Below are 19,793 nucleotides of genomic sequence, written 5' to 3' on the forward strand. Positions count from 1 at the left end.
GCATACACATAACATAATTTAAAATTAGTCCTACAATCTATTTCAAGAAGTTTGTGCGTTTGTGTTGGGTTGTGTTCTAGCTGTCCTGCAGCATGAGCCACAGGTTGCATGTGAGTATGTGGGCATCGCTGTCCATCGTTCACAGGTAATATGCACAATGCTGGATCTAAGAAATCTTGCTGTTAAAATACATTACATCAGGGCCTAGAGAGACGACTCAGCAGTTAGAAGTGCATACTGCCTTTGCAGAGAATCAGAGTTTAGTTCCCTCCACCCATGGGCCCACATCAGGCAGTTCACAACTCCTTGTAGCTCTGGTTTCATTAAGTGTGGCCTTCCCTTCTAACCTCTGCAGGCAATGCACACACACACACACACACACACACACACACACACACACACACCATTTTAAAAACAAAAATCAAACCTTCCAAGAAAATATAGATTACAGAAGTCTGGAAATACTGCAACAGAATGGTCGTCCTCTTAGCTAACATAGAGATGCAGCTTCTGACTAGCCAATGCAAGGCTTACACATTTGTGGGGGATGTACTTTAATATATCCCAGGTCCCTGAGGTTCTATAATAATCTCTAGATTCTTCTCTGATGTAGATGTTCTATTCAGTAGATAAGGTATGTACAATAGTTAAAGAGTTTACTTTGCATGATGTTAATCAGTATAACATCTAAACTAGCACTTTGGGACCAGAAGGTGTTCAGCGGTAAAGAAAAGAGCTCTTTCTGTTCCAGAGGACTGAAATTGAATGCCCAGAGCCCATGTCAGATGGCTCACAACTTCAGGAACTCCATCCAGCTCCAGGGGATCTGATACTGTCTTCTGGCCTCTGCAGGCACCTATACAAATATTGTATTCATTCACATACACATGTATGCGTACACATAAATGAATTTAATAAAAAATATTTTAAATGTTTGTTAACTATCAGTCTGACTTCAGTAGTTCTAATTTAAATCCAGTACTCAGTTCTTAAATTCTGTTTACTCTGGTTAATTAGATAAACATAACATTCATGTCTTCTAAATTTGTACACTTTTCATATCAGGATGAAAGTGGATTGAATTGTGATAGCTTTTGTAAGCATCTTGTCTTCCATAAGTAGTAGGACTAACTTAGTCATCCTGGCGCACAGACCACATTCTTTCAGTATTTATCATAAATCACCTTGAAATCATATGACTATTTAATTTTTGCTATTAATCTTTAATATTTTTCCTATTCTTTAGAAACATGGGGTTTTCCTGAGTAGCTTCCTCCCTTATAGAAAATGTTAATGTAAATAATTATCTCACATTGGTTTGTGCAATTAATTGTGGCAGAAACTTTTACACTAAAATATGAAAATGACTTTTTCCAAAGCAAAATAACATATTGCAGTATATGTATTTTTCTATATTTTTATATTTTTATACGAGTACCTTTGGACATAATTGGTATGATACAATTGATTAGGGAACATTTACCTTCACTTTATTGCTCATGTTTTAGTATCTTTGAGAAATGTATCAGTTCTACTTCATAGATTCAGACTACTTGTTCTTTGAAAGCACCAGAGGCTGCGAGGCGCCTTGTTCATTCTGGTTTACTACAAGTGGGAGATAGTCTCAGCCATTCATTCTCTGGACTTTTTTTTCCTACTCTATTGTCAGTTCTGGCATGACAAATCAGAGTTTCATTTAAAAGTAGGGTTGGAGCTGGTTGTAATTGGCTCATGCTTTTAATGTTAATACTTCAGAAGCTAAAGCAAGAGGCTCTCCATGAGTTCGAGACCAATATGGGCTACACAGTAAATTCTAGAGTTTCCAGTTTTGTGTATAGTTTGTCTGCTTGATGGTTATTTAATGATGGGATACTTGATTTTAGTTAATACTCAGGTTCATACTGAGCAGAATATAATCAGGTAATGTCCTAGGATCAAGCAGGGCCAGATAGCATGAGCAAAGAGCTTTGTTTTACTTTCTATAGAGTCATAATTACTTGTCACAGTATAATGTTGTCCTCGATGCCAGGTCCCTTATTTTTAGGATGTGATATTTTTAGGATGGGCTACAGGGTCCATGTAATACAAACACATTGGGTCTTACAGATAGCTCACAGATCCAAGTATCAGACCTACTTGTTTTTCTCATTTTTTCACTTGTTTCTCAAAATTTAAAGCCTTGGAATTTACTCAATATATGTGTCTAGGTTATAAACCAAATGGGTATATTTTGCCTTAGTTACTCAAAAAGGCCTTTCAAACATTTCATCTTTAATTATAAGAAATGCATAGTGGAGCAACATGTTTTATCCTAAAACAAGCATGTGTTCTTCTCATGTACTCAAACTCTGAGACTTATTTCCTACTTTCTGGAACACTCATGTTTTTCTAGAGCCTTCAGAATACATGCTTTTTACCATCAGAATACCATCAGTATAATACATCACTATGGTGTCCTGTGGAATTATTTGAAGATTGCAATTCTTGTAAACTAGTGGCTAAGAGACAACAGACTGACAGAGATTTAAACAGTAGAGAAAAAAGTATGCTCTTGTTAACTAACTGCTTCACTTTCCCTGTGTATTAGAATCACCATGTGCCTACAAAGTGTAAGTTAGTGTTGCCCCTTCCAGGAAAGGCTACCTCTGCACAATAACACTATGTAACCCAATGCACCTAGATTAAGTTAAGCATCCACTGCTGCTCTAAGAACTTTCCATCTTTTATGTAGCTCACGTAGACAAGTAATTTGGCATGTGGTAGGACTTTCTGCCCTCCATATTCCAAGCCTTTACTGTGTCAATGTGCCCCATGAATCCCCCAGATGAACATGCATCATGAAGCACTTTGTGAAGAGTGAGTTTTAAGGAAGAACTCTCTAACCCATAGTGTTGTGGAATATTTAACTATGTCAAGATGTGTTACATTTGTTTGTGCTGCATTTGTTTAATTATGAAAACGTGTTACATTTGTTTCACCTTGCCTGCCTATGGCACCTGATTGGTCTAGTAAAAAACTGAACGGCCAATAGCTAGGCAGACAAAAGCTAGGCAGGGCTGGAAGACAGGGAGGATAAATAGGAGGAATCTAGGAAAAGGCAAGAGGAATGAGAGAAAAAGGAAAGAGGGGAGAACAAGGGAGATAGAAAGGGACACACCAGGGCCAAGAAGCCAGCAGCCACCAGGCAGCCAGACATGAGAGGCAGTGAAAGTATGATACACAGAAGGAAAGAAAGGTAAAAATCCCTGAAGCAATAGATAGGTAAAGAGAAGCAGGTGAATTTAAGTTAAAAGAGCTAGTCAGAAATGAGCCCAAGCTAGGCTGAGCATTCATAACTAATAAGAAATCATCATGTCATAATTTGGGAGCTTGTTGGTGGCCCAAAATAAAAAGCCTGGTATGCCCATAGGATCACAAAGGACATTGCTGCTTCTGCGATGATTAAAAACCTGCACAATTAGCTAGATTCTCAGTGGCCGCTGAGACAGATCCTTGTCAACAAAATGCACACTCAGCACCGACTTCTGGTCTGTTCTTCTGTAATACACTTTTAATTCAGGGGCTCAGTGAGCTCATCGCATCAGCAGACCTCAGCTCATCCTCACTTCATAGGCATTTGGGAAAAGATTGTTTCTAGCTCTTTAGGTTCCTGAAATAAAGGAAGTTTCAATAGGAAAAGAAAGGTTGATTTGAGTGTTGAGCTAGGGTTTTCTTTGTTTCATAGTTAGCTAAAATATATTGTTGATAATTCCGACCTCTATATCAGTCTTCCTAAGAGGTTCCATTATATATCAAAGAAAGAGAAGCTTCGATTATAACTTTGGATACATAGAGGTCATTTAAAAATAACATTTACAGAATTGTAAACTGAACTAAGAGTTATATAACCTTTTTTACCTTGTGAAATTTAGTCAGGATAGTAGTTCTTTTCTATACTATCGACGAGGTCTTTATTTTGAAATTCTCAGCATCATTCTCTACCTGGATTACATTCATTCCATAATAAAGTTTATTTGTAGCATTTAACTTTTCAGTGGCTAGTAAATTAAATTTATAGCATATACCCATCAATGCTTTTATATTATCATTATGAATTATAGCATTGTGATGCTTATTGAGTACCTTATTAGGTATCTGACACTAAGCTCAGCATTTTTACTGTCTTAACTTAATGTGCTTAACACTTGTAGTATGTAGTTACCTTCACAGTTGGTTTGCATGTGGGGAAACTGTGACACAAAGTCTATATAGTGAGTGCTAGTTTAAGATCGGAAACAGCCAAGCTAAGATTTGGTTCAGGTGGGAGACTCTCTAACGTAGCCTCATTCCTGGCATCACCATTTTACTACGACTCCAAAGTCCCCTTCATTTTATGTCATTTTTTTCTCCTTTTGAACTTACTGACTAAAGAATTAAAATGTAGAGAAAGGTCCACACAAAATTGAAGCACCAGTTAAAATTAAATAACCATCTGAAATCTCATAGCGTTCAGATAAGGTCATGCTTTTCTTTAACTACAAAAATGAAAATGCTGTAAACATTTTAAGCTTACCAATAGTACTACATTTTAATGAGCAATCTGAATCTAAACCAATTCTATTGTTAATAAACAATGATAAGGAAATATCTAAGTGTCCCTGGGATAGCGTAGTTCCATAATTAGGTTAGCTTAGGCTACTGTGAAATATAAATTATATATTCTAGAGTTATAGTAAATATTTTCATTAGCTCTGTAATCTTTACAGAGCTCATTATTATTGCCACTGTGAATGTCCTAAAAGAATATTTACTATTAAATTATCAATCAGAAATATATCTGTAGATAAATATTCATCCAAAAAGATACAGTGTAACATTTCACCATTTCACCTTGCATACATAGCACTGAAATTGATGTCTCTGGTGTAATTGAAGCTTGTGGAGAACAGTGAATGTACACGATGATTTCTATCTTAAGTCTCTTTTCTTTTGGCTACTTTAAAGGTCATATACATGAAACCCTTCTCATGAGTTTTACATATCATAGTCTGATTTTTTATCACATGACTTTATTCTTAATAATATGTGATGTGTTGTATCCTCTTGGCATTTAAACTTTTCTTAATGATGATGGTTTGGCGGGATAGTTGAGTGGATAAAAGCTTGCCAGTGAGCCAAATGACCTAAGTTTAATCCTTGGGATACACACATGCAAAGAGGAAACCAACTCTCACAAGTTTTCCACTGACCTATGCTTGTACATTTTGATACTCTTACACACACATACACATAGACATGCAAACATGTACATGTGCAATAAATAAATGAATGAATAAATAAATAAAATTGAAATAAATAATTAAAATAACTAACAAAGAGGAACTCAGATTGTCAATGTGCTTTTTCCTCCCAACCTATAAAGCCTGACTCCTCGAAAACAGAGAAATGCTCTACCCTGTCCTCTTCCACTGTGGAAGTGGGACACATAGAAGACCCTTAAGTTCTCATCTACTTCAAAGTTCGCTCATCACCTTTTAAATCTACTTTGTATGTCTGTCTACCTGTCTTCTATCATGTCAGGACTTACAAAACCATTTTATTACTTTCCTTACTCCCCTATTGTACATTCATTCTTTCTGACAGTTCAACTTCTTCCATTTTAGCACCCTGTCATGCATTTAAAACTTCTGACTGCTACAGAAAGTCACAGTACCTATTTTATAAAAATTATTTTCGCCGGGCGGTGGTGGCGGCGCACGCCTTTAATCCCAGCACTCGGGAGGCAGAGCCAGGCGGATCTCTGTGAGTTCGAGGCCAGCCTGGGCTACCAAGTGAGTCCCAGGAAAGGCGCAAAGCTACACAGGGAAACCCTGTCTCAAAAAACAAAAACAAAAACAAAACAAACAAAAAAAAAAACAAGCAACAACAAAAAAAAAACAACAAAAAAATTATTTTCACAGTTTTTCTCAGGACTAACATCTTGTACTCTGTTCTGTGGCGAGCTCCTCGGCCAGCGAGGAAGAACGACCACCACTCGAGGATTCTTCTCAGATCACACTTTATTGGAGCACCTCTTGGTTAAGGGAGAGCGGGAGGTGAGGGGCCCCGAGGACTAAACTGCAGCTGCTTATATAGGGAATCAGGCAAACGTGCCGTACTGTGATTGGGTCCCGCCAGAATGCAAGCACGAGGAGCCACGGGATAGGCTGAGGATATAAGGTTGATTACCATACCCGTGCATGCACAGGTCACAGGACACGGAGTCCCGAAAGCATAGCCATATATGGAGTTGTTTACAACTAGGCTACCAGGAGGCCAGCGCCATCTTTGAATGGTGGCTCCCTACACTGTTCAGCATCTACCTTAGAAATAATAAGCCTTAGAAGCTGTGCACTAAATATGCCAATATGATGGAAATAGAATCTCACTCATTTTCTTTTGTAGTTCCAGGTGCAGCATTATGTCTCTCAGAGTCTCGTGACCCTAGGAAGTTGCAGCTTGTTGAGGAAGTCTATTATATTGCTACTACTCTCTGAAGTGAACAGCTTTGTGGATGACCTGGGAGCCATCAATCAGGTACATGTAACTTGAAGCTGTAACTCATTAACTTGAGTTCAACACAACTATCAGCTTTTGGCTTTGTTCTCTCTCTCTTCTTCTCCCTGTATTGATTTATTGACTTGGTACTATTTCACTTGTTGCATTATCTCTAATACATGTGAATATTCCTGCCTACTGAAATTACACAAGGGTACTTCAGCCAGTAGAGGTTTTGTTATTGTTGTTGTTTAATAAATCCATTTTGTCCTCCTTACTGACACACATGTACCAATGTTCTATTGTTCTTAGCAGAGGAATGTTTAGATGAACAGACTTAAATATTCCCAGTGGTAAAATAAAGTGAAATAGTTAGGGGAAAATAAGGTGGACCTGAGGATACTGAATAGAGAATGGTTCTTCTACCGTATTGCCTGAGAGAATTTTCCAGTTGAATTTTAAATATCCTGTTGCCAAGTCACACACAATTCAATTAAACAGAGGTCTCTGAAGGAGGATAGTTGGCACCAATATTGCAAAAGCATGCCTGGTATTTCCACAGTGCAGCCTAGACTTAACGCCAGTGCCTCCAGCCCTTTCATTTGTACAAAGTGTTACATGTTACCTCTGTCAAACATGTGGAAGGAATAGAAGCCATTCCCAGATTCTGATGTTGATCATTGATATTGCATGTGTTTACCCTATGTTATTTACCATCTCTATTGTAGAAATCAGGAACACAGTTAAAAAGAAATCAGAAGGAAGTTGGCAAATTTATGTAAAAGTAATGTAAATTTAATAATTCAAATATACCTTGGAGTTTAAAGTGCTTTTGGGTTACCTATTTTCCTCTGACTTCTCTATGTTTAATGGGATGATCTTAAAACTATTCTTCTAGTCTTGTTCAGTGGATGACACAGCATATCATCTAGTAAGCATTGTTTAGGTGATTCTGAGAGATAAATTTATAAAGTTACTGTCACAAATCTAAAAGAGAAATAAATAAGTCAAGCTGATTACTGTAAAAATAACAAAATGTTGAAATAAATGCATGGTGCTCTTTGTAGAAGTTCCAAGGTCAAAGAACTAGTCACAGGAGTTTACAAGCTCCCAAAGCACTTCTTGTAAAAGGAACAACTTAAAAAAAAAAAAAAACAAAAAAAACAGATTTGAGTGGAATCAGCAGAGAGTAGCAGAATGCAAAGGAACTAGACTGTTACTTGTAAGAAGAGGTTTCCCAGGGTTTCTGAGGAAACAAGATGGGTTTGGCATTTAACAGGGAACACTGTGGGAAATAAGTTTAATTGAATTGAATTATTTATCTGGAGCATAATAACAAGTTGAGAAGTCAAAATTTCATCTTTGTAGTTTAGTTTAATTTTGAAGTAGCATCATAGATATGGAACCAAACCTTAAGGTACCCAGCCTTAAGTCAGTAAGACACTTGACCATGACTTCAGAAGGACATCTGCAAAAGCCATAATTTACACTTAAGTGTTCTATTATGCTACTTTAAGAAAACAAAAAGGGGGTTGGAGAGATGGGTTAATAGTTAAGACCACGTACTGTTCTTGCAGAGGACCCAGGTCCAAGTTCAAGCATCCATATCTGGCATCTCATAGCTGCCAGTTCCAGCAATTTCAGTGGCCTCTTCTGGCCTCGAGGGGTATTGGATTGCACTTGGTACACATAAACTCATGTGGTTTAAAACACATATGAAGGAGGGAGGGAAAGAAGGCTGAAGGGAAGAAAGTGAATTTAAATAATAGAAGAAGAAAAAAACAAAATAAGACTGCAAACAATAATGAATTGTTTGCAGGCATTTGTGGTAAATGCTTCACTTGTGCTGTCCTAATCAATCCTTTTGACAACCCTTCCAAATATTAGTATTGATCAAAGACAAAGAAACTATAAGTCAGCATTTCTAATGGCAAATAGCAGAATGCAGTGCAGCCAATTTAAACAAAGGAATTAATGAGCAGCTATGGATATTTGGAAGTGGGCTGAAGTATGAGACTCTGGGCTGTACTTTCATGAATTAAACCTTTACCATACTGCAGAATTAGACTATCAAGGGCATGGGTGACTATTTTTGCTGTCATGACCAGGAAACTGTGTACTGAATCCATCAGTGCTGGATCTTCTTTGGGGTTCAGAATGTTATGTGTCAGCATAGTATACAGAAGCAGACCATGTGAGCCTTATGTAAGATCTAGCTCACTATATAACTTACTTTCAATTGAACAGTTTCTTTTAATACAAGTAATAACATAAACAAAAAAGATAAAAGATATTGTTATGTGCATTCTTCACTTATTTTAAACTGTGAAAAGGAGATAAAGCAATGAATGATAACTTTAGATCATGGGGTCCATCACATCTAGGGCTCAGAGAGTCAGTGCCATACTCTTAGAGAATGAACAGTAATAATACACAGTTGAAAAGCTTACATATGGGAAGCCAGTTGGAATGCAAAGGGACATTGAAGATCTCAGATACACGAAGTCACTTGTTCCCAGCCCTGAATTCATTGTATATACCAACAGATTCTAAAGGAAAGTTAATGTGGAGAGATTAAAACTAACAAAAACAAAAACAATAAATGCCCAATTAAGAGATGTAGAAATGTCACTGAAATAGGCTACTGTGGAAAAATGCTTTTGTGTGGACAGAGAAATTGTGTTTGGATGTGCTGAACTTGAGGAAGCATTGAAGTAACATAAATGTAGGAGACAATCTTTCCAAAGGTCTTAACTGATTTGCAGTTGGATACCTGTCTGCTAGACAACACTGGAAAAATAAAGTAACATTTATTAATGTCTTCTCTCCAGACATGTTAAAAAAAAGGATGTATAACCTTTAACCTTTACGAAAGAAAAATGAGTTAGAAGAAATAAAACCCAAAATGGGGCTGGAAAGAGGGCTTAGTGGCTAAAAGCACCATGTGCTCTTCCAGGGGACCCTGGTTCAGTTCCTAGTACCTATAAGGCAGCTCACATCAGGCAGAAAATCTGAAGTTATGCAACATCCTCTTCTGCTGTTTTAGGGCACTGTACATACATGATGTAAAAGCATACATGCTAAATGTCCATACACATAAAACAAAATGAAAAAAAGTGATGGAAGATAATGACATTGGTAGTTATTATAAATGTGTTACGATAGTTTAACAACTTCTATTTCAAATCTATTAAATATCTTGAAGAATATGAGAATAGCAATAAGAAAATGGGAGATTTCAAAAATAATATTGATAGCAGTATATCTATGAATAAAGTAATCAAAGCCTAAGTAAATATAAAAATGAAAGGAATCCTTACCAGTAAGCTCCATAAGTTATATTAAGTAAGCTCCATAAGTTATATTAAGTACATATTCCTTAGTTGCTAATTTCCTAAATGAACTGAAGAAGAAGTAGAAGGTAAAGTTATCTTCTGTTAACTAGAGAAGTTACATTTACAATTGTAATCAATTTCTCAAGTAAAAGTTCAGGATCAAATGATACTATGCTTGCACAAACTCTAGAACATTGTTACTCAACCTGTGGGTCATGACCCCATTGGGATTGCATATCAGATATTCTGCATATTAGATATTTACATTACTGTTTATAACTAGAAAAATTATGATTTTGAAGTAGCAATGAAATAATTTTATAATTAGGGTTCACCACAACATGAGGAACTGTATTAAAGAGTCATAGCACAAGGAAGGTTGAGAACTACTGCTCTAGAGGATAAAAAACTTGTCTGAACTCAATTTAGAAGCCCACTGTTACCTATCAAAACTAGAAAAAAAAAAAAACCACTAACAACAAATACCAAAGCCTTATGTTGATACCTCTCATGATATTCTCATAGAATGAGAAGCTACACTAAATATTAGGAAATGGAATCAAGCAATGTATGAAAATAATAATACTAAGTAACCAAGCAGAATCGACCCCAGGAATAAAACAATGTAATCACCATATTTTAAAAAGTTATAACAAATTCTATTTCTGAGTATGTGGAAAAGACTATTGGCAAAATTTATCCTTCATGCATGATAAAAAAAGTTGAAGAATATTGTCTGTATATGTTAAGATTTGTCTTGTGAAAAAATTACAGTTACCATTCCCCATGGTAAAAAGTGAATGATTATTTTCCCAGGCTGGAAACATGGAACTTTTTTTTTTTTAGTTTTTGTGAGATTAATGTAATTGCAACATTTCTTCTTTTCATATCCTCCCTCCAAACCCTCTCATATACCCTTGCTCTCCTTCATATTAATGGCCTCTTTTTTCACTAATTCTTATTGCATGTATATGCATTCATATGCTTACATGTATACATATGTATATATTATAAACATAACCTGTTCTTTTAGTATGCTGCTTCTATGGTTATAATTAGCCCTGAAAATATAGAATATTTTTTTTTATCATTTCCATTTAGCAAGTTGGGCTGCTGTACTTCTGGAATAATATGGCTACAATATCATTTATAGTCAACATGGCCATGAAGATAAAAAATCCAAAATCGTTTTCTATGGCTAACAGTCTGTTAATAATTCCTCATACATGCAGCCAATTGATTTTATACTTTGAGACAATTTCATTGGGAAAGATTGGAACAGTGCTCAGTATGATAATGGGGAAAATATTTGAATAGATCATTTATAAAAGTTGCTATATTAGTGATCAGAAAGAACATGAATAATTCACACGAACAGGAAGATACACTGGATAGAATTTTTAAATCTAAAAAGACTAACAATATTATATATTGAAATGTGGTTATCAACCTGAATTTATAAATTGTTATTGGGAATGTAACAAAGGCACACAGTCTCTCAGAAAGTTAAGCATTCTCTTAAACCACCATTTGGCCTCACAATTCAATAATTATGTTTACATTTAAAAATCTTATACGTGAATGTTAATTGTATCTTTGTAATAGTTTAGATGGTAAACATCCCCCATAGGCTCCAGTATGAATGAACAATTTTAGTCACCAATTGGTGGTGCTGTGTGGGTAGGTTTGGGTAGTGTGCCCTTGCTGGAGGAAGTATGTCACCTGGGCAGTCTTGGAGAGTTTAAAGCCTCACACCTCTAGTTTGATCTTCTTTGTGCTTACATTTGAAGATGTGAGCTCTCAGCTACGTGATCTTGCCTGCTTGTTGCCATGCCTCTTTACAATGATGGGCCCTATCCCTTTGTTCATAGATTATGAAAGAATTATATTGAGTGAAAAGGGAGGAGGAAATATCCAAGGAAGAAAAATACTTACATGTGTCAGCTGCAAAATTATAGATACAAAACCATTGTACATGTCTCATACTCTTCCAGTGTACACATGATTAAAAACTGTCTTTAAAATTTTGTAGAATCTGAATACACGAGAAATATTACTGTTTAAATTTGCATGTTTTATGAGTGAACACCCATGACTTTGCCTTATAAATATTTGATACTGAAGAGAAAAATTCTCCTTGCATATCAGAAGTATATTGATTGAAGATGAAAATCCAAATTTAATTGCGTTTTTCCAGAAATGTTTTTCTTCTTAGATCCAGTTCACACTGCCTTCTACTCAGCATGTTTTTGGGAACAGTAGCCAAACTATTAAAATGAAAAGTACATTTGGAACATTGATAAGGATGGATGAGATCTGAATTCTGAATAGCATATTCATATTCATATTAAATAGTTCAGAGACCTAGTGTTTACAAAGTACATAAAATTTTTACACGATGACAGATTTAAAATTCAGAATAAAAACATAGTAGGAAACAATCTCAAAAGCTATGTGCTGTTTATTCCTTTTAGATATCTGTTTTCTTGTTAATTTAAATAAAGGCTAAGCAATTCATTAATAAAAGCAGTCATGCAGTATTCTGAATATGGCATGTTCATATATACATAGGTATACCAAATATAAAACTAACTAATTTTCTACATCAGGGTAAACTATATCAACAAAATAAGTATTTTTAATATGAGACACTGAGAAAAAATAATCATAGCTATAAATCTGAGCAAGGAACAGCTGGCCTATTTCATATGAGAGAGAAACTGTACTCTTCCAAAATTATTACTCTTTAAATGATATTGCAGATCGAAGAGCCTTGGTTTAGTCAGCCATCAGTCAATCTATCATGTAGAGCAGAATTTGTATCAATGTGCTCAAGTAGACAAAATAAGGATTAGAGGGACTTGGCATGAGCTTTTCTGTTTTCATTTTGTTTTATTTAAAAGGACCTGTGAGAAATTCCTGATAACAAGTCCTGATTTATCACACATGTGCATTTTTCCCTTTCCAGTATTCCTTGTGTATGGGTAGAGAACAAGGTTCAAGATTTCTCAAAATTCAGAATTAACATAAAAACCTCTCCATTTCCTGAAAGACTTTTTAAAACTCTTTTTCATTGACAAAAAGGTTCATCTGTCAGTTCAATGATCAAAGGAGTTGAAAGTTCTCTGGATTGTTCAGTGCTTACAGACTAGATTTTACTTTATTTTTCTATTTTTTTTTCCAGAATTTTATATGTGAGTACTGTATTTACATAATTTTCATGCTACTGCATCTTATTCTAACTCCTCCGTGTCACACTGCTGTGTCTCTAATCCATGACCACCTCTACATTTTAAATTTTTAGTATTATTATCATCATTATTATTATTTGTGTGCATGTGTGAGTGAGTGAGTGAGTGCGTGCGTGCGTGCATGCGTGCGTGCGTGCGTGCGTGCGTGCGTGCGTGTGAAGCAGCAATGGATTTCTGGATTTCTCTGATGATAACCAGCTACTACTACAGAATGAAGCTTTTTCAACCTGGGGGGTTTTGAAGGAAGAGCTAAGGAAGTGCTTGGTATCTGGTAAATATGGTAGGCTAGGTTATGGTTTGCTTCTTCAGTGTCTCTCACAAAACTGACAGTTTGCTCCTAATTGTGATGCTATTGAAACAATGAGCCTTGAGGGGCAATTGACTCTTTAGGGTTCTGTCCTGATAAATACGTTAACTATTTGTGTATTTATAGTTTTGTGCTGGTAGTTTTTATCATCTAAACTTACAAGCTAGAGACCCCAGGAAAGAGAGAGTTTCAATTGGACAGGTCTGTAGGGCATTTTCTGATTGATGTGGGAGGGCCCAACCCACTATGAACCAAGCAACTCTTGAGTCATGACCCTGGAATGTGTGGCTGAGTAAGCCACAGAGAAGCCCAGCAGGAGCCTTCCTCTATGGTTCCTGAATGAGTTCTGGCCTCCTAGTTTCTTTCTGGAGTGCTTTCCCTGATTCCCTTCCATGATGGTCTGAGATCAGGATGTGCAAGTCAAATAAACCCTCTCCTCCCCAAGCTGGTTTGGTCATAATTTGTCACAGCAACCGAAAGCACGCAAAGACAAATTTAATGGGCATGGGACAGGGACCATGTTAGAGAAGTCGGCTTTCATTTTGCTTCTCCAGACCATGAGATGAGCAAGTTCACTCCACCAAGTACTTCCTTCCATAACTTTCTTTCTTGCTGCAGAAGCCATGCTGACCATGGGCAGAAATATCAGAAATCATGTGGTAAAATAAATCTATCTCCTTAGCATTGATTTCTCAGGTATTTTCCCCACAGTATTATAAATCTAATAGAATAAACTGTTTTTCTAATGTTCTATAAAATCTAGAATACGATAATATTTGGTCTATGGAGATAATGTAATGTCAACTAAAATGTGTTCAGGATACCTGGGGGCTATGGTTGTAAGGTGCCTAATTGCAAAAGACACATTAACTTTAACACTGATACAACCCCTATTGAAATAAATATGGAGATTACTCAGAAAACTAAAAGCAGAATTTCTATAAGACTCAGACATACTTCTCCTGGCTACTGATTTTGTGAGCACACACTGACATCCTTGGGCTGTGACCTGGCCAGCTACCTCCAAGAAGGGTTGCTTTCTTCCTAACTCCTAGCAACACATGATTATATTTACCAAGAAGACATATTCTTAAAAGTATAAGCACCTGGCAAACTAATGATAAAGCAAAACACATAAAACAAAAATTGGTAAAACTACAGTAAAATTGGATATGTCTCTAGGTGTTCTTGAGTATTTTGGTATTTATTTCTTAGTTATTAATAATACAGTAGATGGAAAATCAATAAATACTATGGAGGAGCTTAATGAAGCTATTACCAGCTCGACCTTAGTGTCATTTCTGGAGTAGTTCATCAATCAGCAGTGGGAATTAATAGTTGTTTTCAAGAGTGAAAAACAGGTACTGAGGTAGATTTTGTTCTGGACCACAAACAGACCTTAACAAGATATAAAGAGCTGAAATTATGTATTTGATTATTTTCTAATCACTACAGGATTTAACAAGTAATTAGTGACAGAAGAGTATATAGACACTCACCCGTAACCCTTTGGAAATTTAAAACACACACACACACATGTACCCACGCATGCACCCACGCACCCATGCACACACCCACACATGCACGCATGCACACATGAGAGAGAGAGAGAGAATTTACATACCACACAGGACAAATTTAAAGTTTTGTTGCTCGTCAGAAAAAAAAATGAGCTAAATTATAAAACACTCAGAATTATCAAGGTTCACATAAAGCATATGGGAGATTAGAGCATTGGGGGCTTCTGATAATGCTGAAGAGATCCTATCCATAATGTGGGAAATGAGAAAAGCAAGAGAGCAATTAAGTTCAAATATACAAAAGGAATGACCTTCTAAATATCACTGATATTAAAATGAGTGAAAAATGCCAGTGGTGCACACCTTTAATCCCAGCACCTGGGAGGCAGAGGCTGGTGAGTTTGAGGCCAGCCTGGTCTATACAGCTAGTTTCAGGACAGCCAAGTCTACACAGAGAAACACTGTCTCAAAAAAAAAAAAAAAATTAAAAAAAAAAAAAAGAGTGAATACAGTAGAAAGTAGTAACCAAAAGCTGCTTTCTGGGGGAAAGATAAAACAAATTAAAAGTTACCAGTGTCAATTTTGAATGCCATTCAGTGAATATGTGGACTAATTCTTACATACAGTCTACTAAATATTTTGCAGGAAGAAATAGATAGCTCGAGAGTTTACCACATCCATTAATCAAATTGAATTTCAAAATCTTCTAATAACAGCAACAGCAAATGCTAGGATTCAGAAAGCAATCTGCTAACCATTTAAAGAAGCTTTACCTCTTTTGTAGTGTCTTCCTAGAAACAGAGAGATGTTTGGAAACTAATTTGAATAGCTGGTGGTATCATGATACTGTAGAGGACAGGACTCTAGTGGTTAGAATAAAAGGTATTCTCCAGACTGCTGTTGCTGAGCCCCCAGGAAATCCATGGAAAGGTTCAGTTTAGGAAAACCGTTCATGACATACAGTAGAACCCAGCAAATCTGACTTGTGCAGTAGCTCTCTGATAAGTAAGTTTGGCAATGAGATACCCATGGATTTAAAACAAACTTTCACAGGGACGGCTCATCCAGCATCAAGTATAGGTTCTCTGAAAACTCTGTATTCGTGACCATTTTGTTTGGAGAATGCCTCCAGGGTTATGGTGGGCAGATGCCAATAACTACTGCTTCTTAGAAGAACACATTAATCTGTTTATATTTGTCTTTTTCTTCTTATTCATATTGATGATAATTCTTTAGAGTTCATGATCGCAACGAATGTGCTAAAATTTGTACTTGTAATTCATAAATATTTTTTGCCTCAAGCAAGACAGTCTGTGTCTACGTTGAAGGCTCACACATTAAAATATTTGTCAAAGCTTTGGAAAAGTAGCAGGAGCTTTCCAGAGAAATGTCTGAGACCCTTTTAGTCATTTTCAAATAACCTTGAGGTTCTCACAATTTCTGGATATCAGTAAAGAAGTTTGTGTTACAAATGGAAATCTTATATTAAAGGATGATGAGGTTACAAGCAAGAAACAAATAAATGTATAGAACTCGGTAAATTGGAAAGGATTTAGTTCACATTCTAAACCATGTGATGAACTTATCAAAGTATAATTATTTCTTAAAATTTCTATATGTGATGATATGCCACAAGTTTTGTGATATCTTGAGAAAAATATAAAGCAAAGATTGTATTGGTGATATTGTAAAATGGAAAAGGTATTCAATATCTTTAACAGTCCTCCCCCACTTCTCAGAAAAAGCATGAGGTAGAGATGGTACTAGGAAGTGTGACTAATGATCCTCAAGGAGTAAAACAATCTGTTTAAACTTTAATTTATATATGAACTACCTTTCCAAGCTTTAAGGACAAGTTAGTGACTTTGCTAAATTATCAGAAATGTATTTTTTCCCAACCGTGAGAAGCCAAGTGAAACCATGCAAGAAGTCAGTCACTTGCTCTTTGAGTCTTGAGTTTTCTTTGTGTATTAATAATTCTGTTTGATGGCTCAGCTTGTGTAGACACCTCAATACACACAAAACTTCCTCTTGCAGTCAACAGTCTGCCTTGTGTCTAGAGGTGAGGATGGCTGTGAAGAGAAAGTCAAGAATGAGAGAGGTGGTCCTCTGCTGGAATGCTGTCTCACACAGATTGTCATTTGGTCTTTCTTAGTATTGTGGGCCCTCCAAGGTGACCTTGTTTTCCAGGTGGTTCTTTTTTTTTAAAACGATGTTAGGACTGTGTCTTCATGAGTTTGTAAAGAAAAAGTAGGTGCCTAATACTTCAGTATTCTATTTGGGAGGTTAATTTGTTCACTCAGTTTTTTATATTGCTAGGGATCTGTTCTGGGTCTGTTATATGCTCAGTCATTTGGTGTATCTCAGAAGTGTGCTGGTATGCAGAATGCAGTGTGCATTGGTTAGCAGCACTCACTTCTTTTCCTGGCTTGTAAGGCTTTCCCCATTATACACTCAGTTTATACATAGGCACGGTTTACTCCCTGATATCTCCATCAGTTCTTACACTGCTATGACACCAATTTAGTGATATCACCTCCATTATATGTTAATGCCTAAATCTTATGTGTAGGTGGACTTTTCATTCCTACCTGCCAGTTTCAAAATAACCAACACAGAGACTCAATATTAATTATAAATGCTCAGCTGATAGCTCAAGCTGGTTACTAGCTAACTCTTACATTTTAAATTAACCCATATTTCTTATCTATCCTCTGCCATGTGGCGGTACCTTCTTTCAGCATGACATGTTTATCTCCTGTTTCCTCCTGTGCCTCCCTCATGACTCCTCAGACTTTGTCCTTCTTCCCAGCATTCTCTTCTTGGCACTCCACCTAACTTTATTCTATCTAGCTATTGACCAGTCAACTTCACAATCACAGCAACAAATATTCACACAGTGTAAAGGAATAGTCCACACTTGTGCCAGCATTCAAGTGGAAAACCTCCTTGATTCTATAGTAAATGACCTTGAGATTACTATTTTAAAGTTGGAGTAGAATTGTATAGATTTGTTTTGTAGTTACAGTTAATATTTTTATTGTGCTTCTAAGCAACTTCCTTTAAAAATTAGAAATGAAATAAATTATCTGCATTTTAAGATTCTTAGTTCAATTCTAAAATAAAAATTACAAATGAAATACATATTCTTAGTCCTTGAGAAATGCAGATTACTTTGCAAGATGGCCCAGAGAGGAACATGTCATCAGGCTTGATGAACTGAGTTCATGTCCCAAACCCCATATGGTGGAAAGAGAGAACCAACCTTTACAAGTTGTCCTCTGACCTCTGTCTGCACAAATATCATGGTATACTCTGTCCCTCAGTTCCTGCAATATAAATAAATATAAAAATAAGCAGAATACTTTGTTAATTATTAAAAATTATTTTCAAGACATTGCTAGTAACTTTTTAAAATTATCAATGCTATATAGCAGTAATAAGCAAACTGCTATATGTGGGTCTGACCATCTGTTAATATTTTAAAAAATAAAAAAGCTATTTCAATTAGAAAACAAATAAAATATACTTTGCTATGTAAAAAAATAAGACGCTTTTAATTAAAATAGAATTTTACATAATTTTCCCCCTTTCCTTTCCTCCCTTCAGCTTTTTTCAAGTACATTTTTCCAACTCCTTCCATGCCCCCAACTCCAACATCTTCCACCCGCCCCCTACTACCTAACTGATATATATGTATGGTGCGTGGGTATACAAATATAAATACATCCTGCTGGGTCTGACTTTGTTGTTTATGTGTGTATATGATTTTAGAGATTACCATTTTGTATTGAGAATTTTTTGACTCTAATTCTTAATTCAGCATTCTTACTTACTTTTACATTGGAGAGTATAATTCCTACAACTCTTATCTTTTTTAATTGAAAAGCCTTTATGGCTTATAGTTACCATTATTTATATTTGTCCTAGTTCCTCACCACTTTATTTGTTCTGTCTCAAGTTATCTCTTCATTACTTAACTCAATTTCTTTAACATTTATTCTTAGCATTTTCTAATGATGGTGTACATTTGAATTTTCATCTTGGAATTTTGTATATTATTTCCTCATTTCACTACATTCTAATTTTCTTTAATTATGCATATGCTTTTTGCAAGTCAATGTCTGCTTGTTTTTTTACATTTTAATCACTTTTTCTGATGGGTCCATGTTCTTTTGCGCCACTGATCATGTGGGTTGGATTCTCTTCTCTGTTGATCCCCATGGCTTAGCTTTAATAAGTCATTTCCAGTCTTGTATTTCTGCCTAATACTTAAGTTACTATTCCTTTCCTTAGCCACTTGGTGTTTCTCAAAGAGTCAGTTCTTATTAATTTATTTACTTAAGTTTAAGTTACTTTCTTTTTTTCTGTTCAGTTACACTCTTAAGGGGTCATCACTGTTGGAGCTAATTATGGTTTTCCCAGTGGATGGTCATGTGAGTTGTTCCTATCCCTAATGATTGTGCACTCAGGTATTAGATAAAGGCCTTTTCTATTCCCATGTTCAGTCCTTTTTGACTTACACCCATGTGGAATCCTGTACCATAGACTATAATGTTTCAATGGATGCCTGAGACACTCAGACTAATAGGATGAGCTTGGCAGTTTCCAGAGTTTTGCTACATGTTGCAGTATATACAGCATCCATGCACCTAGGACCCCACCCTCACTGTTTGTGGAATCCAGGAAAGTTTTTAAGCTGTGGATTGTGGTTCTCTACCAAGCTTCATCAGCCACTGGCATAGAGCTCGCTTTTCCTTTTTGCTTCTTCAGTGAGAAACTGGAGGACTGAGTTTTGCAGAAATCATTTTCAAGAAGACTCCTTATCATCCATAAGGGTGTCTTAACTTGGTTAAGAATTGAA

At 36.1% G+C, this 19,793-nt stretch overlaps 1 protein-coding gene across 1 annotated transcript in view; it reads left to right on the plus strand.

Annotated features, from left to right (window-relative positions):
* Mei4 (meiotic double-stranded break formation protein 4) overlaps positions 1–19,793 on the plus strand; it is a 134,228-nt gene that overhangs the window by 68,765 nt on the left and 45,670 nt on the right. The window contains exons 3-4 of the mRNA XM_037208232.1: positions 81–145; positions 6,424–6,555. Of these exons, the coding sequence (XP_037064127.1) occupies positions 81–145; positions 6,424–6,555 (197 nt within the window). The remainder of the gene's footprint in view (positions 1–80; positions 146–6,423; positions 6,556–19,793) is intronic.

This window comes from Peromyscus leucopus, chromosome 7 (genome assembly GCF_004664715.2).
Source record: "Peromyscus leucopus breed LL Stock chromosome 7, UCI_PerLeu_2.1, whole genome shotgun sequence".
NCBI lineage: Eukaryota > Metazoa > Chordata > Mammalia > Rodentia > Cricetidae > Peromyscus > Peromyscus leucopus.